Here is a 19710-nt window from a genome sequence, read left to right on the forward strand (position 1 = left end):
ATTCAGCCTCTAAGGCTGCACAACAACACACACACACACAAACACACAAATTCCAGTAGCGGAGAGACATTGTTTTCAGCCCACTAGATCACAACGTCATCCAAAAAAAAAAAAAAAGAATAATGGGGGAGGGGGATACAATTTACTTGATGCCATAGAAATCAATACCAAACACCGAGTCCATACACCCCATCCTTCAGACTCAGTGATTGAAGCACGTTTACTAGCTCACTCCAAACACAGGGCAGTTTCTCTGCGGTAGATTAAATATCACAAACACACACACTCTCACACGCAGCTCATCTGGGACGGGGGGATTTGCTTGTGCATGCTGTGTGAAATTTAAGTGCATCTAAAATCAGTGAACTGCTGCTAGAGGTCCCGTCTTTTAAGTCCAACACTAGAGCGAAGGTGGACGTCTGAATGCTGCAGTGGTCATGAAATATTTTACCTTGACTGTTCTAAGCTGGTGGAATGACCTGCCTATCTCAACCCGAGCTGCTGAGTATTTAGCCATCTTCTAGAATCTACTAAAGACGCATCTCTTTCGCCAACATTTGACTCAATAACACTTACTATTCTATATCTATTATATATAAAAATCCTTGCTATGTGTGCTGTGCTGGTCTAGCTGAAACTGGTCACGACATTTACATAGTGTTGCACTATTGTTGATTTGAGTGATTATTGACATCTTCATTTGTAAATCGCTTTGGATAAAAGCGTCTGCTAAATGATTAAATGTAAATGTAGATATTTCAGCCCCGAGGGGCTCAGAATGAAATCATGAAATCAAAAGTCACACTGTTCAGGTAGCCGGGTATAAAGTCATGGATATTCAGACACAAATCCAATTGGGCATATTAGGGCAGGTAGAGTTGTTACATGTTAATTTATACACACTAAGAGATAATTATGGGGTATTCAATAACATGCAACAGATGTGGTACATTGACATTAGTTTATAAAAGGGAAGGTTTTTGAAGCTTCCTTATTGGACTTAATTTACTTCTGAACTACATAATTAGATCTTCATTATGTGGCACTAAAACAAATCTTATTAATGTAAGATATTTGAAGCACATGAAGCAACATTAAATCCTCTCTAGGCAACAACGAATGAGGCATTACCATTACATTGAACTGAGATACCAAACACATTTACTTCATGGGAATTCATTAAATTGAAGGAAAAAAAAGAAGAAGTGAAGAGCTCCAGATATCAACAGTTAAAATACAGTTACAGGTTCTTCACACATCACGCTTGCACCATGCATTGTAGCAATAGGTGCCAGTTTCTAATTAGCATGTGAGTGTTGCTAGTGGCTGTTTTTTACTAACAATGATGTCTGGCACTTTCAACACCATCACATTACTACTGCTGCTCTCACTCCACATCATTGTTGTGTGGTGGGGAAAAAGGTTTCTTGGCATTTTGCACATTTCTCAAAAAAGTTACACCAGTCTACTCTACCAACATGTGTTTAGAAGATGGTTAGCCACATTAACCAGATCCAAACTACCAGCCAAGATGGTTTGGCAGCTTTAACCAGGTAGACCTTTGCCTCACTAACTGATAGTCTAGCGGGTCAACCACCTGAACAAGGTTGAACAGGCTAATGGCCATAATGTATCTGTTTCTGTCACCTAGGAAAAAAAATTATAGGTGATTTTGCCAGTTAGGCAAACTGGAACAGGATTTATAATAATAAAGACAAAAACAATAGTCCTAACCAAGTGTAACCCTTACCAATAACCATTGTTGGTGTCAAGCCAACCTAATGTAAGACAGGAACAAGAGCAGAGGATGGTCAAGCTTGAGACTGAGTCCACATGCTGCTGACTCAACGAAAATACCATATTTGTATTGGTCCAAATCCAAGACCACACATTGATTCAGGAGCATGTAGACTCAGTCTTGACTCAGTCCTCTTCTGGTCTCAGTCTGGACTCGAACTCGACCCTCTTCTTGTCTCAGTCTTGATTCAACTTGACCCTCTTCTGATCTCGGTCTTGACTCGGACTTGAATGAGCTGGTCTCGACTACAACACTGCCAATAACTACCACTAAATCAGAAGGAAGTGAGCATTATATTTAAAGCTTAGATTTCAGCCCTAAGTACTCAGTGACAATGAAACAGAAACCTAGTTTTTGACCACAATAATTTGTTTAATTTGGTGCGGGGACTAATGTTGTGGCCAACACAGTATAAATTCATCTTGAGAATGACAGATACAAGTCAAGTGGTAAGAGGGATTTTGAGCTGTTCCTCTTGCAGAACAGTGGCCAGTTCAATATGTGATGCTGGTGGACAAGTTTCCTGACTCGCTTATCCAAAATACCCCCAAAGTGGCTCAATAATTCTATTCAGGTCTGGTGACTGTGCAGGCCTTGGGAGATGTTCAACTCCACTTTCGTGTTCATCAGACCATTCTGTCACAAGTCTTGTTGTGTGTATTGGTGCATCATCATGCTGATACACAGCCCCACCTTCAGGGTGCAATGTTTGAAGCATTGGATGCAATGGTTTGGTAGACATTGGCAGTGACACACCCATCACAGGTAGTGGGCCTAGGGGAATGCCATGATATTGCAGCCCAAACCATCACTGATTCAGCCTGTGCTTTACTCTGGGTATGTAACAGTCTGGGTGTTAAGATTTTTTGGGGATTCTCTACATCTTAACTGTGAAAGACAGTGAAGGTGGACTCATCAGAGAACATTACATGTTTCAAATTTTCCATAGGCCGCTGGCATCATTGAAACTAACATTTGGCATTGGCATGAGTGACCAAAGGTTTGGCTATAGCAGTATTTATACCGCCACAATATTTACCCTGTAGGAACTGAGAGCGGAACGAACAGAGATGATTTATTCAAACAGAGCCTAAATCAACAATTAAGGACCATAAATAAAGTGGGCACCATCCAGTCTGAGCTAACTAACAAACTCCACAGCTAAAACAATGAACGTTTGTAGGATTATGGTCCCAACTCACTGAAGATGTCAAGTAACAAGACAGATTATTTTGGTGATGGCGCATCTTGACTTTCCCAAGACGGAGATGCAAAACAGACCTTCTTCTTCTTAAAGACCTCTGAGTGACCTCTTAAAAACAGAATTTAAATCCACCCCCCAAAAAAACACATGGACTGTTTAAAATGCATCAGATCATTCGAAAACCAATGCTGGACGTACTTATAATCAAACATCGTTCAACTGCATAATTCAACACCATGTCTACAACCTATAAATATGACTACGCTTAGATCACACATAAGTCATGAAATTGTTATAACTATTGAATGGTTGATTGAAAATGTGTCTTGCTTGGTATCAGCATAAATATCTGCTCATAACTCAAAAGATGGCATGAATGTAATCTGTGTAAAATGTATTGTATTCTTATTATAGAAACCGTGTCTAAATTGTACTCTGCTAGATCTATCTGACTAATCAGATAACGTAATTCATGGAGAGGAGGATAAAAAGTCACACCACGAGCTAAGGATGAGGTATAATTGGTCAGAACTCCTCTGGGAGGCTGGACAGACACCTCAGGTTAAAATCTCAGGACACGAACAAAGCGTCAGACAGATTTGGGAGATGAAAATGGGTTAAGAACAAACAGCTTCATCTTACTACCCTTGTCTCATTTACTTTTCTTTCTTTTACTTGGTTTATTTTCTTTCCATTTAGAGTCTCGTGTTCTAAGTTTTGTTTTGCCGCTTTGCTCAAACTTCAAACTTCTGCCATGAAAAAGACTCCATTCATCCAATCAGCCGCAAACACACCAACATGATTGGCCTCCCAAGACGTCACTCCAGACACGAAAGACCTCCAGCGAATCAAGGAACCGAGGAAACAATGCAGTGAACCATGCCTTCCGGATCCCCATTCAGACACAAACAACAAACTCAAGTAATGCCTCTAGATTCTAGCTCAACTGGTGCATTGATATAAAATGTAATAACCCCGCCAAAGAAACGATAGAAGGGTTCAATTAATGATTGATGATTCGTTCAGATCATGTTTTACAAAGTGCATATATTGCTAGAAACTTGGGATTTCATTATTTCACTCTCTTAAAACCCATTATTTCCTCACTTTCTTTCTTTCTGCAACTGGTGTGAATGTGTGTGTTTATGTGTTAGTCCTAAATCAGGACTCGGACATCCTATTCAGCTTCCTCTTGCACTACGCAGTTACTCCTGTTGGATGTGGTTTGTTCTTCGTGGTGGTATGCCGGCATTACCCTTGATACTGTGGCTCTCAACACACCACGAAGACTTGCTGTCCTGGTCACAGATGTGCCAGCAACAATTTGTCCTCTCTTGAACTCTGAAATGTCTCCCATTATGTTGTGTGGATTGCAATATTTGATGTACAGCTGTGCTTTTGCTCTGCTAATTCCTACTTCACACTCTGCACTTGCTGTTGGAATGTAAAATCAGTGAAGATTGATCGCCAGGCTTCACATATACAGGCATAAAAAACCTCCAACACTATATTGGCCAGTGTTTCAGATTCATTGTCCAACCCCTGTATCTCTAAAATCTAAACCGAACCCTTCAATCATGTTGGTTGAAAGGAATGTTGATACAGAAACACATACAATACTACTTGATAAGTTACCATCAGAAGCACGTGGCCTTCAATAGTTTGTATTGTAGGAGAATGCTAGAGGTTCCTGCAGAGGATTTTGAATTCATGGTTCAGCTGCCTGACTTTTAGATGTTGTATCTAGGTGTACTGTGTATGACACCCGAGTCATGGATCACTGAGAGCTTGTAATACTCATTGATTTTACCTTCAAAGAATGCAATTACCACAATACAAAAAACTGAAAAGGTTCCTTGCTGACTTTAATGTGATGAATAGTATTATAACATAATGATAAAGATGTCTGGATGTAGAGCACAAAAATATGTGCTTCCTAAGTGCGGTGCTATTTATCTTTTTCCTCTAGCGAGGAAAACCACCTCTCAACCGACTCACACAGAAGATTCCCACAGGAATCAGTCAGTTGAGTGCTGAACACTCACTGCAGAGAGAGGTCATGGTGGGTCTCTTTATAGGAGCAAGTTTCTTTCTCTCATAGCATCTATAAAACAACAACCAAATGCAACTGAATAAATGGAGATGTCAAACCCAGTGAATCCGAAGAGAACTACTTCAAAATATGTGTGGTCTGTGAGATCCTCGTCTGGGCTGGACAGGGTGTAATCCGTCACCGTCCTCATCCAACTATTGAGTCGGGAGAGGATTTAAGGCGCCATGGAGACTTGTGGGAAAAGCTCCTACGGCAGCCATTGTTTTTACAGCCCTGTCAGAGGAGTGAGTGCAGCTCTGCTGGTGTGAGCGACATGATGTGGTGGAAGGGATTGAATCGGATTATTTCATGAGGTACAGCAGACTACAAACAGAGTTATAGTCAGAGGAGTGTCGTACATCCTCCAGAGACTTACAGATACTTCTTGCTATCAATAGAATAGCAATTTGGAAGATTTGTTTTAGATGCTAAACCTTCCCGCTAAGAGAGATTGAGCATTGTGTTATGGACAGTAACTTATTTGAATTTCTTTGTCTCATCATGTTATTGTCAATGAGTTGGCAAGAGCGTCGACTGACCTGTTGAGCAGGAAGACGTTGCCACTGCAGGTTAAGGCCTCCAGAAGAACCTTCTTCTCAGAGACGGCTGTAGAGGAATGAAACTTCATCCAGATAAACTCCCACACGTCCTCATCCATCAGAGACACGCCTGTGCAGTACACAATGTCCCGCACATTAGGTGGAATCCTGTGGGACAGAAGATTGAAATTTCTGATTGAAGTCACAAGCTGAATTCACATGGTTGGATATTTTGAGGTAAACATTCACAGCTAGTAAATGCTAAAGTTAGCATTTAAATACATTTAACATTTACAAATGTATTGATGGAGCCAAAAATATAGATATAGACATACTATTTTATGTCATACAATACAAAGATTGGCTTGAGTGAAAAAATTGTGATACACTGATTATGGCCAGCAGCCATAACCTGGTTGCCCACTGTCCTAAGACCCCGGTATAGTGATGGGGACACTATACTGTCAAAGAGCAGCGTTCTTCGGATGAGACGTTAAAACAAGGTCCTGACTCTCTGTAGTCATTATAAATCCCAGGATGTTCTTTGGAAAAAAGTAGGGGTTTAACCTCGGCATCCTGGCCAAATTTTCCAATTGGCCCCTGTCCATCATGGCCTCCTAATAATCCAAATATATACTGATTGGCTTCATCCTCTCCACCAATAAGCTGGTGTGTGGTGGGCGTTCTGGCGTAATATGGCTGCCGTCGCATCATCCATGTGGATGCTGCACATTGGTGGTGGTTGAGGAGATTCCCCCTTCTATGTAAAGCGCTTTGAGTGCCGAGAAAAGCGCTATATAAATGTAACAAATTATTATTTTATTATTAATAATATTAGCATATATGCACACTGAATGATGCAGGTGATTAGTATTCCTCACTGTAACAAAGTATGCTCATTAAACATTTGTAATCTTTTTTTAGATTTAGGGTTATTTTAGATTCACAAGCCATTAGATCACGTTGTGTTCACACCTAATTCTTGTTTACATTTCCCGGAAGAGAGATTTTCTTTTCACAGCAGAAGTTTCAGAAAGTCCTCAGGGTGGTTAAAATATAACAAGTCAACGTTTCACCTCCAGAAGAGTCAATGAAAAACAGTGTGAGAGTATTTCTTGTTTTATTTTGTATGCTTGTGTGAAAAGTTTAGCTTTGTTTTCATGTTTCTGTCTATTGTCTAAATGTCAATTGTTCAAGTGGCATTCTGCTTTCTGCAATAATTTTGAATCACTTTGAACATTGTGTCTGTTCACACTGTATACATATTAATAAAAGCATATTTTTGTAAATCTTTTTTTGAAATCATGAAAATTTGACCCGAATCATCCCAGCCGGCCACCCAAAGTGAGTCACAGTGCAATATATATATATATATATATATATATATATATATATATATATATATATATATATATATATATATATATATATATATATATATATTCTAGAGATATACAGGTTATAAGTATGACCTCTGAATTGATCCATATCATCTGGTTATAAATCTCAGAAAAGAATAACAGTCTACAGTAGAGCAACACAGAGAGAACAGTATCTCTCAGGCTGTGAGACGATGCATGTAATATTCGCAAAGGAAGAAGAAATAACATTAAACCTCTGGAGGAGCTGTGGCGATACAGTGACTGAACTTTTGATTTGCTCAAACAAAGCGCAATAAAGACCTGCTGATTCTGGATGAGCCGTCGGAGCCTCTGGGAGTTTTCAACGTAGCAATACAGAGAACGGCACATCCAGTCAAATATAAAATCATGTCACATCCAATTGGAGCGTATAGACTGAAATTTCACTTGTGAAGGTGATGTCTTATTTATGACTGCCACTGACAGGAAGTCTAAGCGGATTCAGAAACGCAGTTAAACAATAATATTTGTGACGTTTCGTTAGCTGCCGTTATATCTGGAAAATTCATGAACTTTATAAGGTATTTTCAGAATAAAAATGGGAGAGAACACAAGCCATAAATCTTGTTTTTACTTCTGATATTATAACACGAATATAATGGTTTGGCTTGCTCTAATATTTGGCTGTGTGTAGATAACACATTTATAATAAAAGGCGGTTATGGAATTCTGTGAAAAGTCTGTGAGATGATTCTGTTTTTAAAACAATGTACAATATGTGAGCCTTTATTATTTCAAACAAAGACTAAAATTGCACTAAAAACAGTTTAGTCAGTCTGTGGTATCTTGTTTTTAATCAATATAGCACATGAGGAGGTTTTGTCAGTTTGTCTTTGGCTTTACAGTGATCTGAAGCCTTTCTTTGCAGCTCATAAACTCTGCTGGGTCATTCCTGTGACATTATCATCACCTAAACCATAAAAAGACATAAAGGTCAACACATTCCTCTTTTATGTGCTGCTTATCCCTGAATATCAAACTGAACAGATTCTCTTTATTATCCCAACAGGACTAGAGGTCATTTTTGAAGAAAGGACGATGAAGGACACATCTGGCAGATCCAAACGTCTGCTGTCAGGACACATGGAAACGGCACAATTTGAAAGGCAATTTAGTTGAGGCACATTTAATAAAATGCAAAAGTAGTCAAAATTATAATAGTATCAAAAGTATGCTTTAGCCGAGAAGAAAGGCAGCAACTCTAGCAGATGCATTTCAGAAATAATTTCTTTCCATCTGTTGACTTGACAGTCGTACAAGAGAAACTAAAACATTTTAGGTGCCTTTCATGAGCTCTAACTGTCTGTCAGCAAATTAAACTGAGCTGTCCACATGATGATACGTCTATCAGGAGGGATTGTGTTCAGTTCAGACACGATCAGAAACCTCACACCAGACTCTAGACTCCACGGAGTGATAATTACAGAACCACTGCCAGAGCAATTGAGCCGTTTCAGGGCTAAAGAGTGGAAAATCTTTGACTGAGCAGGTCAAACACTGGCTGTGTGTGTATTTCACATGTTGAAAGCAAGAATATAGGCAAATAAAGCTATTAAATGGAGCAACCTGCTGCTATCAGATAAGCTCATGTCATGTTAGAGACCTCAACAAGTCATTAAAAGCACATTAAGTCAAGTTCAATATGTGACACATTATATGTGTAATAAAGCATCTGTGTGTGTATTTAAGTTCTATCTGTCAATTTTAAGGCACAATTTTGAAGCCAGCAAGCAAATATCCAAAGTATTTGAGGTTGCTAATGTGTGATGAACAGTGTGTGTGGTCTTTCATGTGTTTGCAGGCGTGCGGCCAACTGTTTGGCTCAAGGACAAAAAATGTTTTCTAAAAACTGGGCAAACACAATATCTTGTGCATGGTAAAAACCATTTCTTCAGACACACAAACACAATCCTGTTTATTCTCCATTATGGTCATTAATGCCTGCCGGAGGGCTGGTGTGTTTGACAGTGTGATACCGCATACATGCATGTGAACATTGCTGTGGGCAGCAGGGAAAACAAATCAGACTGTGTGTTTCCATGGACACTTGGAATAGAGCTCCTTCTGTATGAATGTTGGCAGGGCTGAACATACTAAACAATAACCATTGTTTGTTTTTACAATATTTGTGTGATTTTAGCAATAAAATGGCAGTAATTGTAACAAATCTGCTGTGAATGCATATCATTAACGACACCTGGTACTATAATCAATAATCATGATAGTTATTACAATGCGTTAATTTCTAACAATCCTTATATATTGCCATTTTAATATTGTTTTGAGTTATTGAGTGAGTTGTTAAGTTAAGTGAGTGATGAGATCGTTGAATGGTTTAGACAATGAATAAGCCAAATAACTGATTTGATTCTTTATGAGTGAGGAGTAGCCACTCTGTAAATCTGCTCACCCGTTCTTGTTGCTGGAAATCCAGTCTGAAATGAGAGACACAGCATGGCGGTGACAGTGTTTGCTTCCAAAACTGCAGGCCAGCATGATCACCTCTCTCTGCAACTCTCTGAGGAGGAAAGAGGGAAGGATACCAGCCGGGAAGAACAACAGCAGGAAGTTAAAGATGGAGGAAAGGGAAAAATGAAAAATTAAATACATGTCTACTGAGGTCATTCCCATCTCTGAGGTGGAACATGTCTGACTTAAAATGTCAGTGTCCTTACTTAGACTACATATAAGTTTATAACTGTAATACATAATTCAAGAAAGATGAAATTCACGACTCACTCGGCCTGATAAGCCGCCTGCATGAAGGAGCCGTCGGGGGAAGTGTCTGGCCAGCCCAACTTGTGATACTTCGGTTCCACCTGTCTCAGAACATAGTCCTAATGAACAAAACAAAAAGCATCAACAAGTAAATCATTAAAGCAAAACAATACAACAAAAATCTAATCAAAACACAAGTGATGCAAAACCAAACAGAAGTGCATAACAAAACAAGAGGCAGAAATGAGTCGGTATGGTTGCCATGTTGAGATCAGGATTTAATTTCCTTTGAAATAACGGTATTTTGTACTCACTCCCGAATACATCCAGACCATTTATGAAAGCTAAGCAGCTAAAAATGGGTCATTCGGAAATGTTTAAGATTTTATGAACTAGCTTTCAGCTTTAAAACATATTAGAATATTTACATATATAACTGTCTGGCCAAATAATTATATTATGTTATATGTTATATTATATTTGACTAACAGAAGCTGCTGAGTCCTCGTTAAAAGAGAACGAGAGAGAATGTTGATTCAAACTGAATATATTGTATTGTATAGTTTATACACGGTGTGTGCGTGTGTGTGTGTGTTTGTGCGTGCGTGTGTGTGTGTGTGTGTGTGTGTGTGTTTTTTTTTACTCTCCATACGGTTGAGGGAAATGTAACAGCCGGTGATGTCATGGCTAATTTAGCATGACTGCTCTCCTTCATGCCCTCTTACTGAGACGAGTGAATGATCACAATTAGACCCTGCTATACCGCAATTCAATTCTTAACACACACGCACTTACACGGATAAAAGCACATACAGTAAACACTGGGACAGCGGTGGAGGACATTGTTTTCCATGTTGTGGTGAACCGTATAGATGATCAGGTGTGTTTGTCAAGCTGGTACTGCAAACATTGAGTAATGTGTTATAGTTTTGCCAACAGAGTAACCTCAGTTTGACAATTAGTGACGCAGCACGCACGCACACACACATGCACGCACACACACACACACACACACACACACACACACACACACACACACACACACACACACACACACACACACTGGTCTGACAGTTGAGACACCTGGTCACATGATTTGAAGGCACTTGACTAATTTGCTCCAGCTGTTTCCTGTCTTGCATTACATGCTAAACATCTGCTCTGTCTCACAGTAAACACAATAAATGAGAGTTACAGAGAGAAGACGCTATTAAATTCATCACACACTGCAGACACTAAAGGGTCGTCCATTACAGAGGAGGGGCAGAAATGACTCATGCGCACTGAGGGATTGTGGGTAGGCGTGTGAACGCTATTCTGAATAACAAAGTGATAAATGAATATGAAAGCAGGTGGACAAGTAAGACAGCAGTCGGAGAAACAGAGAGACTCTCTCACACTGTCATGATCTGTGTTCAGAATGAAATTCTAGCACATTACACACTGCATTTTATTTATAAAAACAGAAAAAAAACTATAGTGCTTATTCTGTAAAAATTAACATTTCTCATTCTGATCAAATAACGTATCTAGAAGAAGCAGAGGAAAATGACAGTTGATATTGTGCAGGTTTCATTCGTCACACGGGAAATGGAAGATTGAGTCAAGTGCACTGCATTGTGGGAAACAGTATTTCACACAGTGCCCTCATTATATACTAGCAGAAGCTCATCTGGGAATAACACACACATGTACACTACTCACAACATGCACACTGTTTACTGCAGAGTATAATTAGTATGGTAGTACGCTATTCTGAATATATAACACAAGGTGGAAATCTCACAGTTTCTAAAACAAGCATTGTGCCTGAAACATTGTGGACTGTTGAGGAATAATGATCAGAGGAAGTCTTAAGTTCGATCTGTCGAGTCATCCGAGACGTGCTGCCAGATATCAGCTGTGTCTTTCTTATTGCGCTAGTCAAGGTTAAAATGCAACAGACACCACACTGATGCGAGATCAGACTCACGCTGAACAGGCTGTGGTCTTCAGTGCGGTCCAGGAGTTTGTCCAGCTGGTAAAGCGCTCGGCTAGCAGCGTGCCAGGGCAGAAACTCGCTCTCCTGAGACAAATATGAGATCATCTGCAGGGGGACGTTTTGGGGCAAATACCCCGCTCTGGAGACAAGAAAGACAGTAGGAGGATAAGACACTGGCAGCACATTTGAAGCATATTTCCCCTTTGGTAGACACATCGTTAACATTTGATTACAAACAGTTCATTTTGTTCATTATCATTTGTTTAGAATACCTGCCAGGCATCGTGCTCTGCGTGGGGAGTCATAATGTGCTGTAAGAAACTAAAAAAACAGCTTCTCCTGTACGACTACAGTCGTGTTCAATTTGCATAAATCCATAAAACATAAGATCTCTTCTAAAAACACAGACATGAGCATTAACAGCACATATCCACTGTCATTTAGAAGAGCACATCAAATCCCAGATGTATTTCATTAGGACCTTAGGCTCTAGTCAAATGAGACTGTGTTTCTAGGCCACACATCGGTGCCTCTCCATTTATTTTTAGTTTCACGGTTTCTGCCGACTTTCCCTTCGATCTTTTTAGAAACTCCCACAACTTTCCCATGAGAGCGGAAACAAAGAAAAGTGTCCGATATCCTTAGAGCAAAAACACTAGAGAGACAAGACTTCGCAAATATGAAATGTTTTTTGCTATAAGGCTCAGAAATCAGAGCGCTTTAGCAAACCACGTAACGTTTTGGAAAACCCAAGCAGGAGTTTTACACAAAGCGAGCACCTCTCAGAAAAAGTAGAATCTAGTTGAGATCATATTTATGTCCCAGCTTAAAGGCATTACTCTGACTCATAATGCCGGAAATTAATCTTCATTTCTCATAATTTCATGCAGGGCACATAAGCGCTCCGAATCAGAGGTCAGGCGAAAAAGGAAGTGATCAGACTTGGAAACGGACTCATTAAATTCCAGAGGACGGATTCACCCAACACACTTTTAATTGGGACATTAATCACAGTTACTCAGACACCCACTGTTATCCGAAGAGGTTTTCAACATTTCCAGACAAACTGATTTGCAATAACATAAGCCGGAGACAATTGAGGATGTGAAGAATCTCCATAGCGAAGCAAATTAAGTTAGGATATCACAAAAAAGGTAAATTAATCCTTTTTAACTGCGAAGAATTTTAGTGTTTAAAGAGGTTTGTGACGATTTAGATCAGGAATCTTCTTCCTTTGAACAGTGTTGTATATTACAAAAGGAAAGAGAGTCATCAAAATGTATATGTAATATCTTTGCTCAGCGATATTCAAAAGCATCCAAAAATATTCATAAAACGAGCTAAATCTAAAATGTTAAAGTCAGGAATAATTGACATTCAGTGCAAACCCAAAGCTGTGTGGCTGTTAACTTCGAGCATGAATTATTTTTTAATTATTAAACAGTTGTGAGTAAAACAATTTAGTTTTTACTACGAATAACATATGTATGTGCTTATCTCAAACCATTATCAAGTTGTGATGTGTAGAATGACTTCCATACACCTTTGCTTCCAAGCCGTCGCTAGTATCAAGCATTAAACTGTGGTCTAATGAGCAATAACTGTATTAAAATAAACGATTAATCAGTCTATAATGATGCTCTCTCTCTCTCTCTCTCTCTCTCTCTCTCTCTCTCTCTCTCTCTCTCTCTCTCTCTCTCTCTCTCTCTCTCTCTCTCTCTCTCTATATATATATATATATATATATATATATACAGTCATGGCCAAAATTGTTGGCACCCCTGGTAAATATGATCAAAACTGGCTGTAAAAAATAAATCTGCATTGTTTATCCTTTTGATCTTTCATTCAAAAAATTGCCAAAATTCTAACCTTTCATTGAAGCAAGAGAATTTACCAGGGGTGCCAACAATTTTGGCCATGACTGTATATATATATATATATATATATATATATATATATATATATATATATATATATATATATATATATATATATATTTATATATATATATACATACAGAGAGAGAGAGAGAGAGAGAGAGAGAGAGAGAGAGAGAGAGAGAGAGAGAGAGAGAGAGAGAGAGAGCATTCAAACTAATAGAAACATAATATTAAAGTATGTATAAAATATTAAAGTATATTAAGTGAGGTTCTTCTTCAGTGGGAAAGTAAGGGATTTAAGAACATTACTTTACAATGCTGTCTTTATATTTAGAGACACTTCCATTATTACCACATTTTAACAGCAGCAACTGGAATAAGGCCGTTTAGTTGATCCTCTCCATAAAAAAAATCCTTTTACTTTTTATTTTTGAATTATTCATGGGAAATATTCATTAAAAATAAAAGAACACCACATGACCATAAAAATATCATGAGGCACTGACGTTTTCCCTATGCTGCTCGCAAGCACAGTAATGAATGAGCTGAACACTCTCATGCTTTTTTAAAAAGTGAAAACACACATGCACGCACACACACACGCACGCACACACAAATGTCACTGACATTGAAATAACCCGTGAGTAACATAACAGTCTCCTAAATAAATAATTGACTTTTAAATTGGCCTGTAATTGTAGCTCATTTAGATGAAGCTTGAGCAGAGCATTTCAAGCAGGCGTATTAAGAAGATCCATCACTGAGACTCAGAGTCAAAAGAAAATATAGTGTCAAAGGAAAGGAATATGGAAAAGTAACCAAAATATTCTCCTGGCACTGTTGTTTAATTCTTTCTGGCAGTTGTGTGAGATGTGTTGTATGGCAGAATTGTCGACAGGTGTTGTGATGTTTCATGAGCGTCGCAAACAAAACTACCTTCTGTCTTTACGACAACAACCTGCCGATGCTAATGTCGGGTTAGGAACAGATCAGCGCTTTAATGGAAGTTCAAAACACTGTGTGTCAAGACAAGTAGCTTGTGATCACAATAAAACAACAACTGTTAATTGCTCAAAAATGACTTTTTGCATTCTGCCACTATTTTCATGACTCTTAAGCACATCCTATTATAGTGACAGGCATTTCCTGTTTGTGCTTTTATTTTGTAGTCTTTCAGTTTGTAGTTGTGTCTTGTTTAGTTCCTGTTCTTGTTTTCCCTTCTCTGCTCACCTTGTTCCGAATCCGAATACTTCCCTATAAATATATGCGGAAAAATAGTACGCCATAAGAGTATAGTACGTCTGAATTCAATCTGAATATAATACTATATTATGTTATTATAGGCTGAAATATGACTGAAATATGAAATAAGACTGTTCAATCAAAAACCTCTGTTGCTCCAGAGAATATTTAAATAACTCTGTGATATTCAAAGATACTTTAATGGAAGACGCAAAAGCTATGCAATTAACCCAATTATTATATTCATTCATTAATAATGCATATTAAATATGATCTTCAGCCTCCAACTAGTCTTAGCTTTCTTCTTCTCAATTGATCCAGTAATTCATAATCACAATAAAGTCTTTGTGAGTCAGTATTGATCTGAGTGAATGACTCCCATGAGCACCAGGGGCATTTAATTAGGTAACATCCCTCGAGGCATTCAGTTTCCTCAGTCATATGAGCACTCTTTATCATCCCAGTAATTTACAGAGAAATGAGACATTTTACACACTGTGATTTACGATGACGCTGTTTTTAATATGCAGGTTGGCATTTTCTCTTCTCGAGAACGTAAGAGCCAATAACCACCTCCACAGATCTGAGCCTGAGGATGAATAAGACATGCTGTTAACATCCGCACGTTTTTATTAAGAGTAGATGCAAACTAAAGCAGAGACAAACAACATGAAGGCTACAAACCTGACTGAAATCAGGAACAAAAGGATTTGCCTTAAGTCCTGTTAACTTTCAATTATCAAGCTCTTCGGTAAACAAGGCCGAGCCGCATAAACAGGATAAATGAACATGACGGACTACAACACAGGAGGAACAGGTTTCCTTTCTCGGCTCAATGTGACACAATAAACACAAGTTTCCCTGTGGGTTTGTCGTCAGTTGACTGAACTGTCGTGGTTAGGAAACATCTTTGGTCAAAAGCACAATCCTCCACATGCCCGTTAAAGCCGCGTCTATCTCAACATGATCCGCACTGCGCCGGCACACAAGCCTGTCTTTCAGTTTGAAGAACAGCGTTGCTAATGCTAGCAGAGAATCTGGCAGCTTCCTCATTTAGTTTGGTGGAAGAATAAAAATAACTGTCCAAAGTGAATGATATTCACAATCTGTACAAAGCAATTCAGTGTCTAAGAAAGTCCACCAGAGAAACTCCAACAGTGATTTGGCTTGAGAAATGAAGCATCAAGAGAAGCTGCCAGTGACTGAATATTTCCTTCATTAAGCAGAATGAGCGAGTCTTTGTATCAAACAGAGAGGACCTTAGGGAGAGCAGTCGTTGCTGAAGGGACTAATGGCAGCTTGGCAGCCTGTGGCACAATAAACTCTTCTTTCTATCTACCTCTACCGTTCTGTCTTTCCTCCTCTCACATTAATGGACACATGTGAGTTTCCAGCTAATGATGAAGCTCTGAAGGATCGACACGATGAGACCGCAGTGGAAAGGAAGGGAAACAGAGGTTTTCCCTCGCTTTCTTATTATCCGCTATCGCAGTGACGGCTCAGTGGTCTCACCGCAGGTCTCGTCTTGATGAGCTAAAGGCTTTTTCTTCACTAACGCCTTCGGGCTAAAGGAGAAAAGAAGATCAAGAGTACAGTACAGAACGCGAGCATCTGTCAGTAATGAAGGTCCAGCTGTAGTTCACCAGATCTGACTCTTCTTTCTATTGTGATGGACGGCTTTAGGCTGTCGCCTTAAGGCTGACCAGAAGAAAATGGTAACTTGGAAGTTTAGGTCTTTCCAATTATTCTAAAGACGTCATTTTTTTAATAATAGTCAAAGATTTATCTCAAATGCCAATCAACAGAAAGTATGTGGCATCTGCTGCTGATTGGCTAATTCTCTGGGACTGAATACTTAGATCCACTACAACTGAATATCAAATGGAGATTTAGCATAACACCGATTCATACGTCTGGTGATGCAATTTTAATGAGCTTGGAAAGTGTTATGGAGCAAACAAATGCTTTATGTATATAGAAAACTATCTAGATGGTCCTTTTGTATTGTCATCCAAAAAAAAATGTCTCGGCTAACCAGCAGATCAACCGAGATGGATGTTAAAACCAGGAATGAACAAGTCTTGCAACACTTTCACTTTCATACAGATCTGTCAGTCGTGATGTAATCTTTTGAAATCCCAGATAGATGAAGATCCATTTGCACTGATTTGCTCTTCTGTAACTTTAGGTAAAAGCCCCCTGTCTGTTCTTTGCTGCCTATGATGGATTAAAATGAAGCTCATTTTGGTAAAATCGGGGTTTAGAAATTCACAGTGTCATCCAAAAATGAGGCATATTCTTACTAAAAGTGCCCATAATGAAAAGATGCAGGTCAAGATTTGCAAAAGTGGGGAGCAAATTAATCCTTTTAAACATTAATTATTGAACTTTCATGGAATAACAACATTTATGGTTCATTAGTTAGTACAATTTATTTACTTTTATAGTTAATTCACATATCTTCACCATAGTGAAGTTCATAGAGATCTTGATATGTTCCATGCTAAAAATCTATATGCCTCAATATGCCAATATGTCTTTATTATCCAATGCCTGGTTTCGTAGACAGGGCTTAGATTAAGCCAGGATTAAACCTTACTGGTGTGCATCTTGAGACAACACCGATATATTTTAAGATGTGCCAGTGCAAGTTGCTTTCAGTTAAAACTGCTCAAACAAGCATTTTAGTCTGGGACTAGATTTAAGCCTTGTCTGAGAAACCAGGGGCAATAGTTTTTCCTCAACACTGTCATTCTTTATGCTCTCTCACTGGTAGGTGAACGACCTCCTGAAATAATGTGACAGTTACTGTGAGAATAAAAAGCAGGACACAATAAGCCTGAATAGTCCAGGGGTTTCTGCAGGAGTGTGAAGGCTGTCTCGGACTCTCTGGATGATTCTGCATGTAACAAACTGAACCCACCTCGCCAGGTTGAAGACGTCATCGATCAGACCGGCCCTGTTGCCCACCGAGATGATCTGCCGCGAGAGAACAACACAGACATTTACAATACAGCAGGAAGTGATGAGGAGAATGAGGAATCAGAAGGGGGGAAGAAACACTTTGGAAAAAGAAACACTTTGGATAAAACAGGAGGAGTCAGAAAGACTGACAGATGTGGAAGAAAGGAATACCTTTGGGTTGCTCATCAGCTGTTGAATGAGAAGTCTCCAGTTGTGGAGGTCGTAGTTCACTCGGAAGTATCCCGTTTGATTGATGTTGCCCAGCAACCACGTCTCGCCGCCCATGTGACCCACTCTGTGCCTCTCTATAAATACAGCAGAAAAAAAAAGAACATGAAACAAATGTTTAATGACACTTCTGACAGTCACGGTAGCTCAACTCACATGCTTATAAACAGAAACAGGCGGTGCTAAATGATGCCAGATGTGAATATATTCAGATAACAGGAGGTTCATAACAAACAAAACGTATATAAAGCAATTAAACGGACTGCATTTCTAATGAAATATAAACCAGACACTATAGTTCACATGGACTGATATATTCTACCTGACAGTGAACTTGCAAAGCTTTTTATGCATATCAAATTGTGAGCACATTTATAATCTTTGAAATGAACTCAGACCTGCACAGAAATATACATGAAGAGACGATGCATTCAGCATTTTGTGTGTACAACATCTGTAATCTATTGTGTTTGCCACGTTCTCGTCCTGTAATATTCCAGCCAGACCTTGTGCTTTTTCATGGCTTACAAATGCACTGGTTAAGTGCTTTCGAGCGCTCATGAACTCAATGGCTTTGCAGTGTATCGTGATCCAGGAAGCATCCAACCGCCAGCGGCCAGATTTCAAGAGTCATGCGGTGAGTTAATGCATATAAATGGGGTCTATATGTTACAGTGAGTGTTTCTTTCAAGAGTCATTGTCCCGGCTCGGTGTCATCTGCATTGTAGCCCTGCTGAGGGCTGTTTTTCAGGGACGGTGAGCAGAAAATGGAGGCTGTTAAATGGTCTCATAATCAGGGGAAATTTCAGCTCTGAGCCGCACGGATCGCTCGCAGAGAAAATTCAATTCCGGCTCTTGGAATTTGACTCGCTGTGTCTCCGTCCAAAGAAAATCCGCCTCGTTCTCCCAAAGGAGAGGAATGTAATGGAATAGGATTGAATGTAATGATGGTGGACGTGTGGGTGCTGCAACAGTGTGGGAATCACAGAAGAATAGCATTCAAGAAGATATTTACATACATGCAGAGCTGAATTAGTCACATTTAATGAGGAAATCCAATTTAAGAAAAACTTTTTTATTTGGTATCTGTCACTGGCTGATAGGGATTTCATGGGTCAAGGACATGAGACAAAAAAATGTTTTATCAGGTCTAAAAATGTCAGGGAGATATTAAACTGTCCTGACATCATCACAATGAAGGAAAATCCTCATTAGAATAATGTGACTGTCTGTGTCCATATGCTAATAAAAGCACTTGGTATAATTGTACCGGTTTTATTGGCGAGCCACATGATGGTCTCTGTTGATATGTGACTGGAGTTTCCCACTGCGAACGTCAGCGGTATCTGCCACTGGAAGCTGAAATGAGACAAAGAGAGAAATAACAGATGAAAAGCTTCTGTTGGATCTCAGGAGTTTAAATGTCACTGCCGCAGATACAAACTGTATGACGCGCATAATCTGACACATATGGACACCCACGAATTAATGCGATTGTGGGATACATTCGTGCAATATCCTCTCTGTCTCAACACTAGCAGGCAGAGTGACACAACCAGGAGTATCAGATGATTGTGAAGCTCAAAGAAAACCCAGCAGAGTCAAAGCTCAAAGAAATCAGCTTTCATTCTTTCCCAGAG

The 19710-nt window shown here is 39.2% G+C and overlaps 1 protein-coding gene across 2 annotated transcripts in view; it reads right to left on the minus strand.

Moving 5' to 3' along the window:
• LOC307003855 (thyrotropin-releasing hormone-degrading ectoenzyme-like) overlaps positions 1–19710 on the minus strand; it is a 106375-nt gene that overhangs the window by 5420 nt on the left and 81245 nt on the right. For both annotated transcript variants that reach the window (XM_079622703.1, XM_079622702.1), the window contains 7 exons: positions 19341–19429; positions 18014–18147; positions 17802–17857; positions 11745–11892; positions 9794–9891; positions 9465–9572; positions 5634–5801 (listed from right to left, as the gene is read on the minus strand). In XM_079622703.1, coding sequence (XP_079478829.1) covers positions 5634–5801; positions 9465–9572; positions 9794–9891; positions 11745–11892; positions 17802–17857; positions 18014–18147; positions 19341–19429 — 801 coding nt within the window. The remainder of the gene's footprint in view (positions 1–5633; positions 5802–9464; positions 9573–9793; positions 9892–11744; positions 11893–17801; positions 17858–18013; positions 18148–19340; positions 19430–19710) is intronic.

The sequence above is a fragment of the Phoxinus phoxinus genome (assembly GCF_949152265.1).
Source record: "Phoxinus phoxinus genome assembly, chromosome: 9".
In the NCBI taxonomy this organism is placed as follows: domain Eukaryota; kingdom Metazoa; phylum Chordata; class Actinopteri; order Cypriniformes; family Leuciscidae; genus Phoxinus; species Phoxinus phoxinus.